Source organism: Nicrophorus vespilloides, unplaced genomic scaffold, assembly GCF_001412225.1.
Source record: "Nicrophorus vespilloides isolate i.1.1-1 unplaced genomic scaffold, Nicve_v1.0, whole genome shotgun sequence".
NCBI classification, from domain to species: domain Eukaryota; kingdom Metazoa; phylum Arthropoda; class Insecta; order Coleoptera; family Silphidae; genus Nicrophorus; species Nicrophorus vespilloides.
In genome coordinates, this window is record NW_017098450.1 from 6,511 (window position 1) to 18,410 (window position 11,900).

At 36.7% G+C, this 11,900-nt stretch overlaps 3 protein-coding genes across 4 annotated transcripts; 1 reads left to right on the plus strand and 2 right to left on the minus strand.

The window, feature by feature from the left end:
- Positions 1-209: 209 nt before the first annotated feature.
- Positions 210-2,303, minus strand: LOC108562494 (succinyl-CoA ligase subunit alpha, mitochondrial-like). Its single transcript, XM_017920856.1, has 4 exons — positions 2,087-2,303; positions 1,514-1,743; positions 614-1,255; positions 210-550 (listed from the first exon to the last, which is right to left on the minus strand). Exons 1-4 carry the CDS (start codon positions 2,118-2,120, stop codon positions 470-472), a joined length of 987 nt encoding a protein of 328 aa, XP_017776345.1. The 5' UTR covers positions 2,121-2,303; the 3' UTR covers positions 210-469.
- Positions 2,304-2,604: 301 nt separating this feature from the next.
- On the plus strand, positions 2,605-5,903 carry LOC108562492 (mannose-1-phosphate guanyltransferase beta). The gene is made up of 3 exons (XM_017920855.1): positions 2,605-3,695; positions 5,175-5,339; positions 5,407-5,903. The coding sequence occupies exons 1-3, from the start codon at positions 2,993-2,995 to the stop codon at positions 5,640-5,642; spliced, it is 1,104 nt and encodes a 367-aa protein (XP_017776344.1). The 5' UTR covers positions 2,605-2,992; the 3' UTR covers positions 5,643-5,903.
- LOC108562491 (scaffold attachment factor B1-like) lies at positions 3,985-10,718 on the minus strand. Of its 2 annotated transcripts, none has more exons than XM_017920853.1 (10): positions 10,511-10,718; positions 10,380-10,425; positions 10,253-10,320; positions 10,135-10,189; positions 9,149-9,506; positions 8,409-8,661; positions 7,547-8,352; positions 7,179-7,472; positions 6,648-7,120; positions 3,985-4,522 (listed from the first exon to the last, which is right to left on the minus strand). In XM_017920853.1, exons 1-10 carry the CDS (start codon positions 10,631-10,633, stop codon positions 4,479-4,481), a joined length of 2,520 nt encoding a protein of 839 aa, XP_017776342.1. In that variant the 5' UTR covers positions 10,634-10,718; the 3' UTR covers positions 3,985-4,478. The 2 variants fall into 2 exon arrangements, with proteins under 2 accessions (XP_017776342.1, XP_017776341.1); XM_017920852.1 differs by having other exon boundaries at positions 7,529-8,352.
- Between the last annotated feature and the right edge of the window lie 1,182 nt (positions 10,719-11,900).

Consider the following 11,900-nt stretch of genomic DNA (forward strand, 5'->3'; position numbering starts at 1 on the left):
TTTTGACGTAATAAAATGTCTTCGACTGAATTTACAAATTAGATAATTTCATTGATTTAAAATCGCCCTTTTCTAGCAATCAATACTTTGCAATTGAATTATGTAATCACAGTGACCTCTAATTAAAAATTCAATAACTTTTAATATGCATTGATTAACATATTGGAAGAATATTGGAAGTAATAGGTTTCAATGTAATTCAAAGTAGGTATAATGAATGTGTAGATATTTCAACACTTTATTCTAACAAACAGTGTTTAACACATAATTAAAAAGCGGACAGTATGACTATAAGCACACCAAGAGTGCATGGATGTTACATCGACAATAAAATGCCCCTCTCCTTCAATAGCTTAATGTTTAGATAACGTTTTTTTGTTTAAATAGTACAGATGACATTAAATTAAATTCATGAATATAGCCGGATCTTATCCCATCCAGCTGACGAAGTATTCTCACAATATAGGAATTATGCTAAGTTAAGACGGCGCATCTCTTTCAGCAACTCGTTGCCCATCTGAGCTGGCGATTTTGTCACTATCGCTCCGGCCTAAAATGAAAGAAATCAATTAGTATATGCACGAACATATGGATGAGAGTTTGTTTTTTTTACCTTTTCTAGAGCGTTGATTTTATCTTGGGCACCTCCCTTGCCTCCGGAAATGATAGCACCAGCGTGTCCCATCCTGCGGCCGGGTGGGGCAGAAAGTCCAGCAATGAAAGATACCACTGGCTTAGCGTTGGGGCCGGTATTGTGGTTCAACAAATATTCGGCGGCCTTCTCTTCGGCATCACCACCGATCTCGCCGATGAGAATAATTCCCTTGGTCTCTGGGTCATTGATGAACACCTCGAGGCAATCAATGAAGTTGGTTCCGTTGAAGGGATCTCCGCCGATACCCACGCAAAGGGTCTGACCAAGTCCAACCTGGGTCGTTTGGTGGACGGCCTCGTAAGTCAAAGTGCCAGAACGGGAGACGACACCGACGATTCCCTTTTGGTGAATATGACCGGGCATGATGCCAATCTTGCATTGCTCGGGGGCGATGATGCCAGGACAGTTCGGTCCCAACAGGCGAGATTTATTTTGCCTCATGAGCTTGTGCTTGACCCTAACCATATCCTGCTGGGGAATTCCCTCAGTGATACACACAATAAGAGGTACTTCAGCGTCGATCGCCTCCATGATGGCCGATGCTGCACCAGGTGGTGGCACGTAAATAACAGTAGCTTCGCAGCCGGTGGCATCGCGTGCCTAAAAGAAAAATGACTTAGTTCAAACGCAAATTTACAATTTAACATATCTTTTTAGTGATTAAAATCCAACAAATTCAAGTTGTAAGGCTATTGCACTACAACTTTCTATTCTAGAATAAGTGTTATAGTAAAGTAGCAAACACATCTTAATGCGCCAAATCTATAGAAGCCCTACGTTGCACTCAAAGCTAGATATATACCTAACGTTTGGCCCCATTAAGTGCTTTTTGCTGTGCTCTTTAAAAGTGAAACAAACCTCCTTAACACTATTGAATACTGGAAGGTCGAGGTGGGTCTTGCCTCCTTTGCCTGGAGAAACACCTCCAACCACATTGGTTCCATACTCAATGGCCTGCTTGCTATGGAAGGTGCCCTGTTTGCCAGTGAAACCTTGGCAAATTACTTTGGTATTAGAGGTGAGCATCAAGTTGGGCCTGGTGGCATTGTAGCTGCTGCTCAGCCTGATGCCCTGTCCCAATGACAAACCTATAAAACGAATACAAGAGAAAAATAATGAGCGACGAACTTTGAACTGGAAAAAATAATGATACTTGCTCAACCACTCTTGATAATTACATAATAAAATTTTGATACGCTATCAATGACAATGTTTTCTTTCGCTCGTTCTAATTAAAGAATGTTTATACTTTCGCCTGGTGATAAGTGAAACATAATTCCAGCGCTGAAGAGACCGATTAAACGGCGCATAAAGTTTTATGATCGTTATGAAATGCGATTGGTATAGTGACTATTGGATAAGGGAATCGGGTTTGCCAAGAAAATAAACCTATTATCCGCATAAGAAATATATTATATAATTTCGCTTTACCTAGTCTGGTCCACACTCTGGTAGTCGCAGCCATTTTCGATGGATATAATTCTGTTCTTTTCGCGTTCTTTCCTGTCTAATTGGACGATTCTCGTGCGCTTTTCCTCTCACTAAGCTAACATCTAATTTAACTGGATTTCACGAACGTTGAAGGCAGACTTGTGGTCGAAGGAGACGGGCGAGGGCAAAGTGCGAGTTGTCAACTTGCCTTCAAAGCGCATGACTCCTACCGTATCCTTCCATACCCTTTAACGATTTGGTTCTGAACTCGGCTGAAAATAAAATTCAAACGTGAAAAAGGAAAAAAAGAAACAAAAGTAACGATTAAATGCGAAGTCTATTATCAGGTCATTTCATAAGGATCTATCGAGCCTATTAATTATTAATAAGATCAATAGGCTGCAGTTTTAATGGTCCTGTTTATAATCGATTAGAGATAACTGAATGCAGTTCAAAGTTAATAAACTTATGTTAATAATTATTATTGATGATTCGCAGATGAATCATCAGGAACAATTTGGAGTACAATTGGTTACATAGATTTTAGTTAATCGCTTGTAAACGTCAGCTTGACAGGTATTTAAAGGGTCTGAGTTAACCATTGTTAACGCCCATTAGGCAGTGTTTGTTTTGCGCATTTGAAGGATATAAACAAGATCTCATCGGAAATCATCAGTTCTCCCCGTATGCAGCTCAGGCGGTATTGTGTATTAACGAAGTTAGCACTGATTAGAACACACAACGGTATTTATCATCATAACCTCTACGGCTTTTGACAACTTGTTATCACTTCCAGCAAGTAGCAAAAGTGTTTGTTCTGCATTTTATTTAAGTGACGTGTACTTGCCAACAACGAAAACGGTAAGGATTAGATCTAGAACGTGAGTTTGCACGCAGTTGTTTACTATGGCAACAATTGATAAGAAAGGGATGAGAGCTCTGATCCTGGTTGGAGGATATGGCACCAGGCTAAGGCCCCTCACCCTGAGCCGACCCAAGCCTCTGGTAGAGTTTGCCAACAAACCCATACTGTTGCATCAGATTGAAGCCTTGGTGGAGGCTGGAGTCACAGAAGTCATCTTGGCAGTATCATATCATGCTGAAGACATGGAGAAAGAGTTGTCCGTAGAAGCAGACAGATTGGGTATTAGCATTGTTTTCTCACATGAAACTGAACCATTAGGTACAGCTGGTCCCATAGCCCTAGCACGAAAAATTCTCAGCAAAAGCACAGAGCCCTTCTTTGTGCTGAACTCAGATATCATCTGTGATTTTCCATTTAAAGAACTGGAACAGTACCACAAGAACCATGGTAAGGAGGGAACCATTGTAGTAACTAAGGTTGAAGAGCCTTCCAAGTATGGTGTGGTTGTGTACAAAGATAATGGCCAAATCGAGAGTTTTGTGGAGAAACCTCAGGAGTTCATTTCAAACAAGATCAATGCAGGCATTTATATACTCAACCCAAGCATGATTGATAGAATTGAACTTAAACCCACCTCCATTGAAAAGGAAATCTTCCCAGGCATGGCACAAAGTGGACAGTTGTTTGCCTTCGAGCTGCAAGGCTTCTGGATGGACATTGGTCAACCCAAAGATTTTCTTACAGGTATGAGAGATCAATTACATCTATATTCTATCAGCAAAAATAATTTTGTTCTTGTACCAATCTTCAAATTTACAATGAACATAATTCCTTTACATAATTAATTATCAATACATAAGTAATTATCAATAAAATGAATGTTTTGGAAAACTACAATAAATACCAAGAATTTACTTAATGTTGATCCATCAATTTTAATTAAAAAAAAAATGGGGTGTTGAATAGTTAAAGAAAATTCATTTTGTATACGAATTAATGGATATTATTTGAAAAAAATGTGTAAATGCAATTATTGATTATCTTTGTTTAAATTTATTAGTTTAAAGTTTTAATTAATTAATTAACACGATCGATGGTGCGAATGTTAATTGCATACCATTCAGCATTGGACTATTAACAAGGGAGAATTTCACAGATATTTAAGATCAATACAATAATTTATTTTTTTTAATTGTAACGGAACGTGGCATTATGCAATGTTAATTATTTGTAAGTAATTAATTTAGTAATAATCATAATTTGTTCGATAGAATATTTGAAAATTAGGGAATTAACAGGGACAAGGGTTTGTTTGTGTATATACAAAATATAAATGATTACAGTTAGTTGTGTTTCCGGAACACGACATCATAATTAGCGCCTTCCTGTGTACTGTGTGTAATCGTCGTGGCCGCTTCCCACAGCAAAGGACCACGGGATCTCCGTATATATTTTAGAAGTAAAGGATATTTGTAATAATAATATTTTGTTGCGAGCAACGATATTTATGGCTTCTGTAACGTTCGTTCACGGGGTGGGCGGTTTCCAATAAAAACCAGCGTTTGCACCACCTAAAATTAAACAGATTAAAAATAATTAATAGGATTTCTTACGAACAAATGACAGCTGTTTCAGAATATCTATATGAAAAGAATAGAAGAAGCTTTTGCGTGCCACAGTTCACGCACTAATCGTTACAGAATATTTGAAGAAAAAAAATAAAGTTCATTCATAGAGAAGAGAGCACATGTTTGTTAAACATCGACCAGCAACTTTCAGTGTTTGTGATATTTATGAAATAGTATTCCGTTCGTATTCAGTACACAGATGGTGACGGTGATTTATTTATTTATATTTTTTTGTATAAAGATACAATATGCTTAAGGTGCTACATTTATACATTAATTACATACTGATTAAATTGCTTTCAAAAGACGGAACTGAAAATTAATTGGTCTGTTTCGATTTCATTAGTTCTTTGTACAGTGTGTGTGCACACATAAAAATAAATTCTAAACGTTTCTAAGACTTGACTGATTACTTTGCCATTGACACATACTATAGAAATTCTAATACCGGATCGTCAGGTGCCTTCTACAATAAGTTCCTTAATTCTAAATACCCTAGTCTAATTGGTTACGATTTGCAAATGAAATCAACGTCACTCAATCACGGACGTGTTGGGTAATAGTGTATTAAGGATTTGGTTTTTGTGGGTTTCAGGGATGTGCATGTATCTAAAGGCTCTGCGTCAACGGGAGCCGGAGAGGCTCTACCAAGGACCCGGAGTACTCGGTAACGTTCTTGTAGATCCAACGGCAAGAATCGGTGCCGACTGTCAGATTGGACCCGATGTGACCATTGGTCCTGGTGCTATTATACAAGACGGTAATAGCCTGATCAAAAAAACAATGTTCACTGAATCTTATTAACTCACGGATTTACTGATTTTCAGGAGTGCGTGTTCAGCGCTGTACGATTCTCAAAGATGCAAAAATACATTCATACACAAGGGTTGAGAATTGCATTGTCGGCTGGGAATGTACTATTGGCAAATGGGTAACGATTGAAGGGATGTCAGTTCTTGGGAAGGATGTGATCGTCAAAGATGATGTGTACATCAACGGTGGTCAGGTACTACCTCATAAATGCATCGCAGCTTCCGTACCCGAACCGAGCATCGTTATGTGATAAAATACTACCCCGCAAAACAAGTAATGAAATCATACAAACATCACATGGATAGTTACGACATCGAACAGCTAACATATACACGTAATCAAGCGTGATGGTTTCAAAATAAAATAATGAAAATTAATGATAAATAAAGTATAAGCAAACACCCATGCCATTTGTTTTCTACTTTTGTAAATGGTCAAATTGAACTCTCCTTCCACTAATTTGTAAACGCATTTTTATTAAAGATGGTAATAAAATTTAGATTTAAAAACACACGATACCTTTTAAATTTATTTTTTTGTCTTTTCGATTTCTCTTCGAACAGCAAGTATTTGAAATGCATACTCGAACTTTAGCGATACGTTCTATTACTCAAATGGATATCGAAATAAAATATACTTTTAAGTATCGACAACATGATAAATTAAAGTTACAATTGTTTCTCTAATTAGTCTGCTTCCTACTTTAGTTGTTGTTATTGACTTATTCTAGATGTTTCTACATCTTAAAATAATGTTAATATATTAGTTAATTGTATGTTATTTGATTGAAATTTTGATTGTAATTGACTACAGTTCTCTGAACAACTGATTTTGTAGCAAGAAATTTTAGTCGAACTTCGCGCTTAATTTCGTTAGACTAAAAAAAGAACTAGAGTAACTTCAATTCTGTGACCTACATTGAAGTGGTAACAAAGAAAAGTCTTCGGTCTATATACATTTTTGCATATCGTTTGAGCATAAGACTAAATATGCCAGAAGTTCGACTATACATGTTAGATACAAACTGACAATCGTTTGTTCCATCCATATATGATATTTATAAACAATTACTTTATAATTCAGATATATAAAATTATTTAAAAAAAAAATGAAAGTGCTCAAATAATCGAAATAATATTGATTCATTTAACTAATCAATTTCTAAGATAAGAATTTGTCTCTATAAACATGTATAAACAGAAGACAATTAACATAGCAACACTAATTTTGGGTAAAGATCAGTATTTCCTCATACCTCCGCCTCCACCCATAGTGCCCTTGTAGTCAAAACGCTCATTGACGTATGTGTTAATTCCTGGAGGTGGCGGGCAACTGGGACCGGCAATGCTCATACCGTTGTTGCCCGAGAACGTCGAAGATGACACGTTCACCGAATTCCTCGCCTGACTGGCCGAATTCCATCTGTCGGAATTGGTTTGGTTCTCAGATCTCCACGTATCCTTGCCCCAGCTTTGCTTATTGGCTTGAGCTCCTGTAGCACTAAATACTTTTTGAGTATTCCACGCTGATGCCGAGGAAGCAGATGGCCGCTCGTAGCGCATCGTATCCTTCTGTTGATCCGGATATGACCTACGGTCATTGCGCGGATTGCGCATATCCGGCTTTGAGTCGGTGATGCCTCTTCTGTCTCTATCGTCCCTTACGGAAGGTCGGAAGTGTGGACTCCTGTCACGCTCGCGTTCATTGTACCGGGAAACCTTTGAATCACTGCACAAACACAAACGTCATTCCCTGCTCTACGTTCACACTTTGAAGATCTACTTACATCGCATATTTCGCATTTGATACATTGGAGGGAATACCGCCGGCGTCGCGCATCCTCGGATCCCTAATGTCACCTCCATTATTTCGATCGCGGTTGGAATATGATCCAGTATCATACTTCGGAACAGGAGGTCCTCTGGCCAACGAAGAGCTTGCTGGATGTGATCGATCTTCATATTCGCGTTTTGGTTGGTAACCTCCGTCGTTTCGTTTCTCGTAATTCCCTATTCTAGGTTTACTGTAATCTTTGTTAGCCGAACTTCCAGCGGCAAACTTTTTAGGAGAGTTAGGATCCCTAAAAATGGTTGAAACGTATTGCATTAGTCACTTCGTTTTTGATCGTTAAATTACCTATTTGGAACATCAAACCTTGGGGGAGGCGGAGCCTCGTCGAAATGTCTATCTGTAGCGATGCGTTTTCTTTCTTCATAAGATCTTTCGCGTTCCCTGTACGGTGCTGCTGGTGCTGGCCTTTTAACCGCTCTGCGATCTTCCTCTTGCATCCTGATTTTAGCTCTTTCCAGCTCCATCCTCTCCAATTCTAATTTTTCACGTTCCAGCTTCTGTCTTTCTCTTTCGAACTGCATCAATTCGGCTCGTTCTCGCTCCAGACGCTCTCTTTCTCGTCTCAATTTCTCTCGTTCTCTTTCCAAGCGTGCAGCTTCGCTTCTTTGATTTCTTTCAATTTCCCGTTGTCTGGCAACTTCCTCGCGACGTCTGTCGCGTAAAATGCGCTCGCGTTCCCGTATCCTTTCCCTATCCCTTTCATCTCGTATCTTTTCGAACGTCAGTACTTCCCTTTCTCGTTCCCTGCGGGTCGCCGATTTCGAAGATTGGCTCCTTTCATTGCGACTTCTGGATGTAGATCTATGTTTATCACGGCTCCTTCTATCCGCAGGACTCCGCGTCTTCCTGCGAGATGAAGAACTGTCTGCCTTCTTAACATCCTTGATCTCATCTTTAGTTTTTTCTTTGTCTTTAGGTTCTTTGGCTTCTTTATCCTTATGATTTTCCTCTTTTACTTTTTCAGTTTTAGAATCTTTATTAGACGTCTCTATCTTTTTCTCCTCCTTTTCTTTCCCTTCGCTCTTCACCGGTGCAGCGGATGTAGTTTTCGCCGTAACGCCTTTTCCCTCCAACTTATTTTTAAGTGGATTTAAATAATCAGGACGTACCTGAAATCATCTCACACTAGATTATTTAGCTCACGTTTACGCTCTGAAATGCGTACCTTCTCGATACGTATAATATGACCATTAAGTTCAGTATTATTTAATTTTGTAATGCAGTTGTCGGCGTCCGCTACTGTCTCCATCTTTACGTAACCGTAGCAGCAGGCCGCTGGATGTCTGGCATTCATAACAACTTTTGCACCCATAACCCTTCCATGTACTGACAGCGCCTGCTTTAATTCCGTAGCCCTGGTATTCTGTGAGATGTTTGTAATCCACAGATTGCGATTTTGATCGTTGGAAAGTTTCTTACTATAAAATAAAACAGGTCAATTAGACGGCCGCCCTCCCATTCGATTGGAATCTTGCTTCACGTGACTCCCTTTATTTTTATTCTTTTAGTACTTCAGATGAAAACTAGAATTTTAATATGCGTTCTGACTAATCCCCAAAATTTAGCCCACTACTAAATATTAAAACAACACGAAATTTGTAAACTGTTTCCAGGTTACCTTTAAACAGTACTAAACTACAAGTAGTTAAATACGGTGCGCAATTTAAATTGTTTTTTTTTGTATATAAACTGTTTTGTAGTACTCATCATCAATAGCTGCTGTAATATAAGTGATAAATCTGGCTCCTAGTTGTATTGACGAACGAACGTGTCTCATCCCCCTCGAGAGTCCTCTGCTCATGAATTGAAGTGTGGTGACAACATTTATGTTAAGCAGCTATTTGATTTGAGTTTCATGAAGCAATAACACTCATAAGAATTCGCAGTTATTGATGTTAAACCAACCTAGGGGTAGGCGCTTTTTCTTCATTGATTTTTACGTCAGCGTCCTCCTTTGAGTCAGGTGATTTAGATGATGAGATCTCTTCATCCGCCTTTTTGCCGTCTTTTGTGGATATATTCGGATTTACGTTCGGATTGGTACTTTTCTCAGTAACCACCTCAGTTTCTTCATTGTTGTCCATTTTGTCCTCATCCTGGCCTGCTTGCTGCTCATCTTTATCTTGAAATTGTGATCCGCATCCTGATTTATCATCGTCGCCGTCCTTGCTATCGACGACTGATTCATCTCTAGATTCCACCGACGATGCTTTGTCCGTAGAATCTTCTTTAACTTCAGTAGACTCTTCTTTGCTTTTTGAATCTATATAAAAAGTTCGCATTCATAAATATAATATCATCACTAAATAAAAGCCCTCCAGAGTATCTATCTCGTCACTTAGTATAATATTTAGTAAACAAAAATAAGTATTTCCCCCAAAAATAATATAAAATAATAAGAAATAATTGTCTATAGATAATTAATTAACTATGAAATTAATTTCTACCATTCAGGACTGTATATATAAAAATATATATTTTGCCTGAGGTACACTGAAAGTACTGTGAGGTGCCATTCCTCCAAACAAATTGTAACCAAGTCTGGGAGCTAAGAAATGCGCATTGGAGTAAATTGTCTGTTTGAATATGGTGGTGCTGCTATCTCATTCAGTTGATTCATTGGTTGCATAATCTAGTTGAACATCTTCAAAGGGTTGTCCTTGGGAAGGATAGTCATCCTGTTGTAGGTAGTAAGTAGTCATCCATATCTTCTGCTCATATCAATCATCTTCTCTTCGACAGACTAATTTAAACCAATATCATCAGCATATTCTTAGGTCCTTGTATTATTGTCCAAATGATCATTATAAACCAATCAAAGTAATAAACACATTGAGAGAGAGAAAAAAACACCCAACTTCACTTAAATACTAAATTAACTGATCACTTACCGAAATCATCAATTATAATGATTGGAGATTCTGAATCTGCTGTTTGGTCATGGGACTGAAATGTGGAAACATGCAAAAAATCAATTTATATTTCTACAACTTGTCTTTGAAGACTTACACTATCATTATCATAAATATCCTTAATATCTTCTTCGTCTGGAGCGTCTTCCGAATTTTCAATAATTTCTGTATTTTAATTAATTTTTTTAGAACTCTTCAGTTGATTTTAAAATATTTACACTTACCGACTATATTCATGATAGCTGGTCTATTACGTTCACTCAATATTGCCTAGTAAGTTACGAAGGAACAATTTAATTATTTAATATTTACAAACTATCTAACAATTTTCTCTTCCTTTTTTTAATTATTTTACCTTTTGAAGACGTTCGATCAGCGCCTGTTTATTTCCAGTTTTGTCCAATCCACGATTCTCCAATTCTTGCTTTAAATCCACTACACGCAAATCCTCGAGCTTTTTCCCGTCTATTTCAGACATTGTTGAAACACTTTTACAATTGAAAATGCACTACACAACGTATTTCATTATTAGAACACCTCGGAAAAAGATGGCGTTTTCAGGTGAAGCGTCTAAGATTCAATAGTCTGAAGGAAGCAAACGATGTCAAAATAAAAACGCGGGATTTTCAAATTAATTACGTAACTCTCGCTTTTATATAATTTATCCTATATTATATAATTCCAATGTTATTAATATTACTATTTATTGATTACTAACAATAATTCTAAATGCAATTATTTATTTTAATGTAGTCAATCAGTGTAAGTTTGGTAGTCTACGTAAAATTTTAGAGAGAAAAAAACTGAAAATGTCACAGTTAAAAACTGGCGTCACTATGAACATAGCTACAAAAAAAAGCTAGGTTTTTAAAATACTCTTTAATTATTTATATAATAATATTCATATATATATAATTATATCTAATATTGATTATTTGACGTAATTTTGAACTCAATTTGTTCTATTTCAATAGTTAATTCATGTAAATCTGGTAGTATATATAGAATTATTTAAAAATAGTTAGAAAATCAATGGCGGTTGCAATGGTAGTAAAATGTGCAATATTTTCAATTTATTTACAGTATTTTAATGACAATACATAAAATTATAAAATTATACGTATTACATATAATTATCAACAATATTGAATTCAATTAATTATGTTTTATTATGAAGTAAGTTTGGTAGTCTATAAATGAATATTTAACATTTTTATTTCTTGTTAAATTATTGTAATTTGTTATATTTTGGTCATTAAATAATGATTATTAGTAAACTAAAAAATTTTAAACAAATTTTGAATATAAAGAATCTTTTAAGACTAAATATAGGAGGAAATGTCTTCTTTTCATTCTGTTCACTCTTTTGTACTTCATTTAGCTCATGCCTAAATGTCTTCTTTTTTTAATTAAACATGAAAGACACTGTCGACGTTAACCACCATTAACAAAATTAAAGAACATTACATCAACATGATACAAGTACTTTTGAAATCCCGACTGTATCAAAATCCGGACAACCATAATCTCGACTATATCGAAAATGTCTACAATAACATTTTAAAATTAGACCCTAAATATACAAATGAGGGAGATCACTAGATAGAGCAGTGGTTTCCAAACTTGAAGTTACTACGCCTCCCTCAAAAGTATGTAATCATTTGGCGCATCCCCTTTCATAAAAGGAACGCGTATTAAGGCAATATGGATAAGAGCACAGTAATAAAAACACTGCTTTTTCGAGC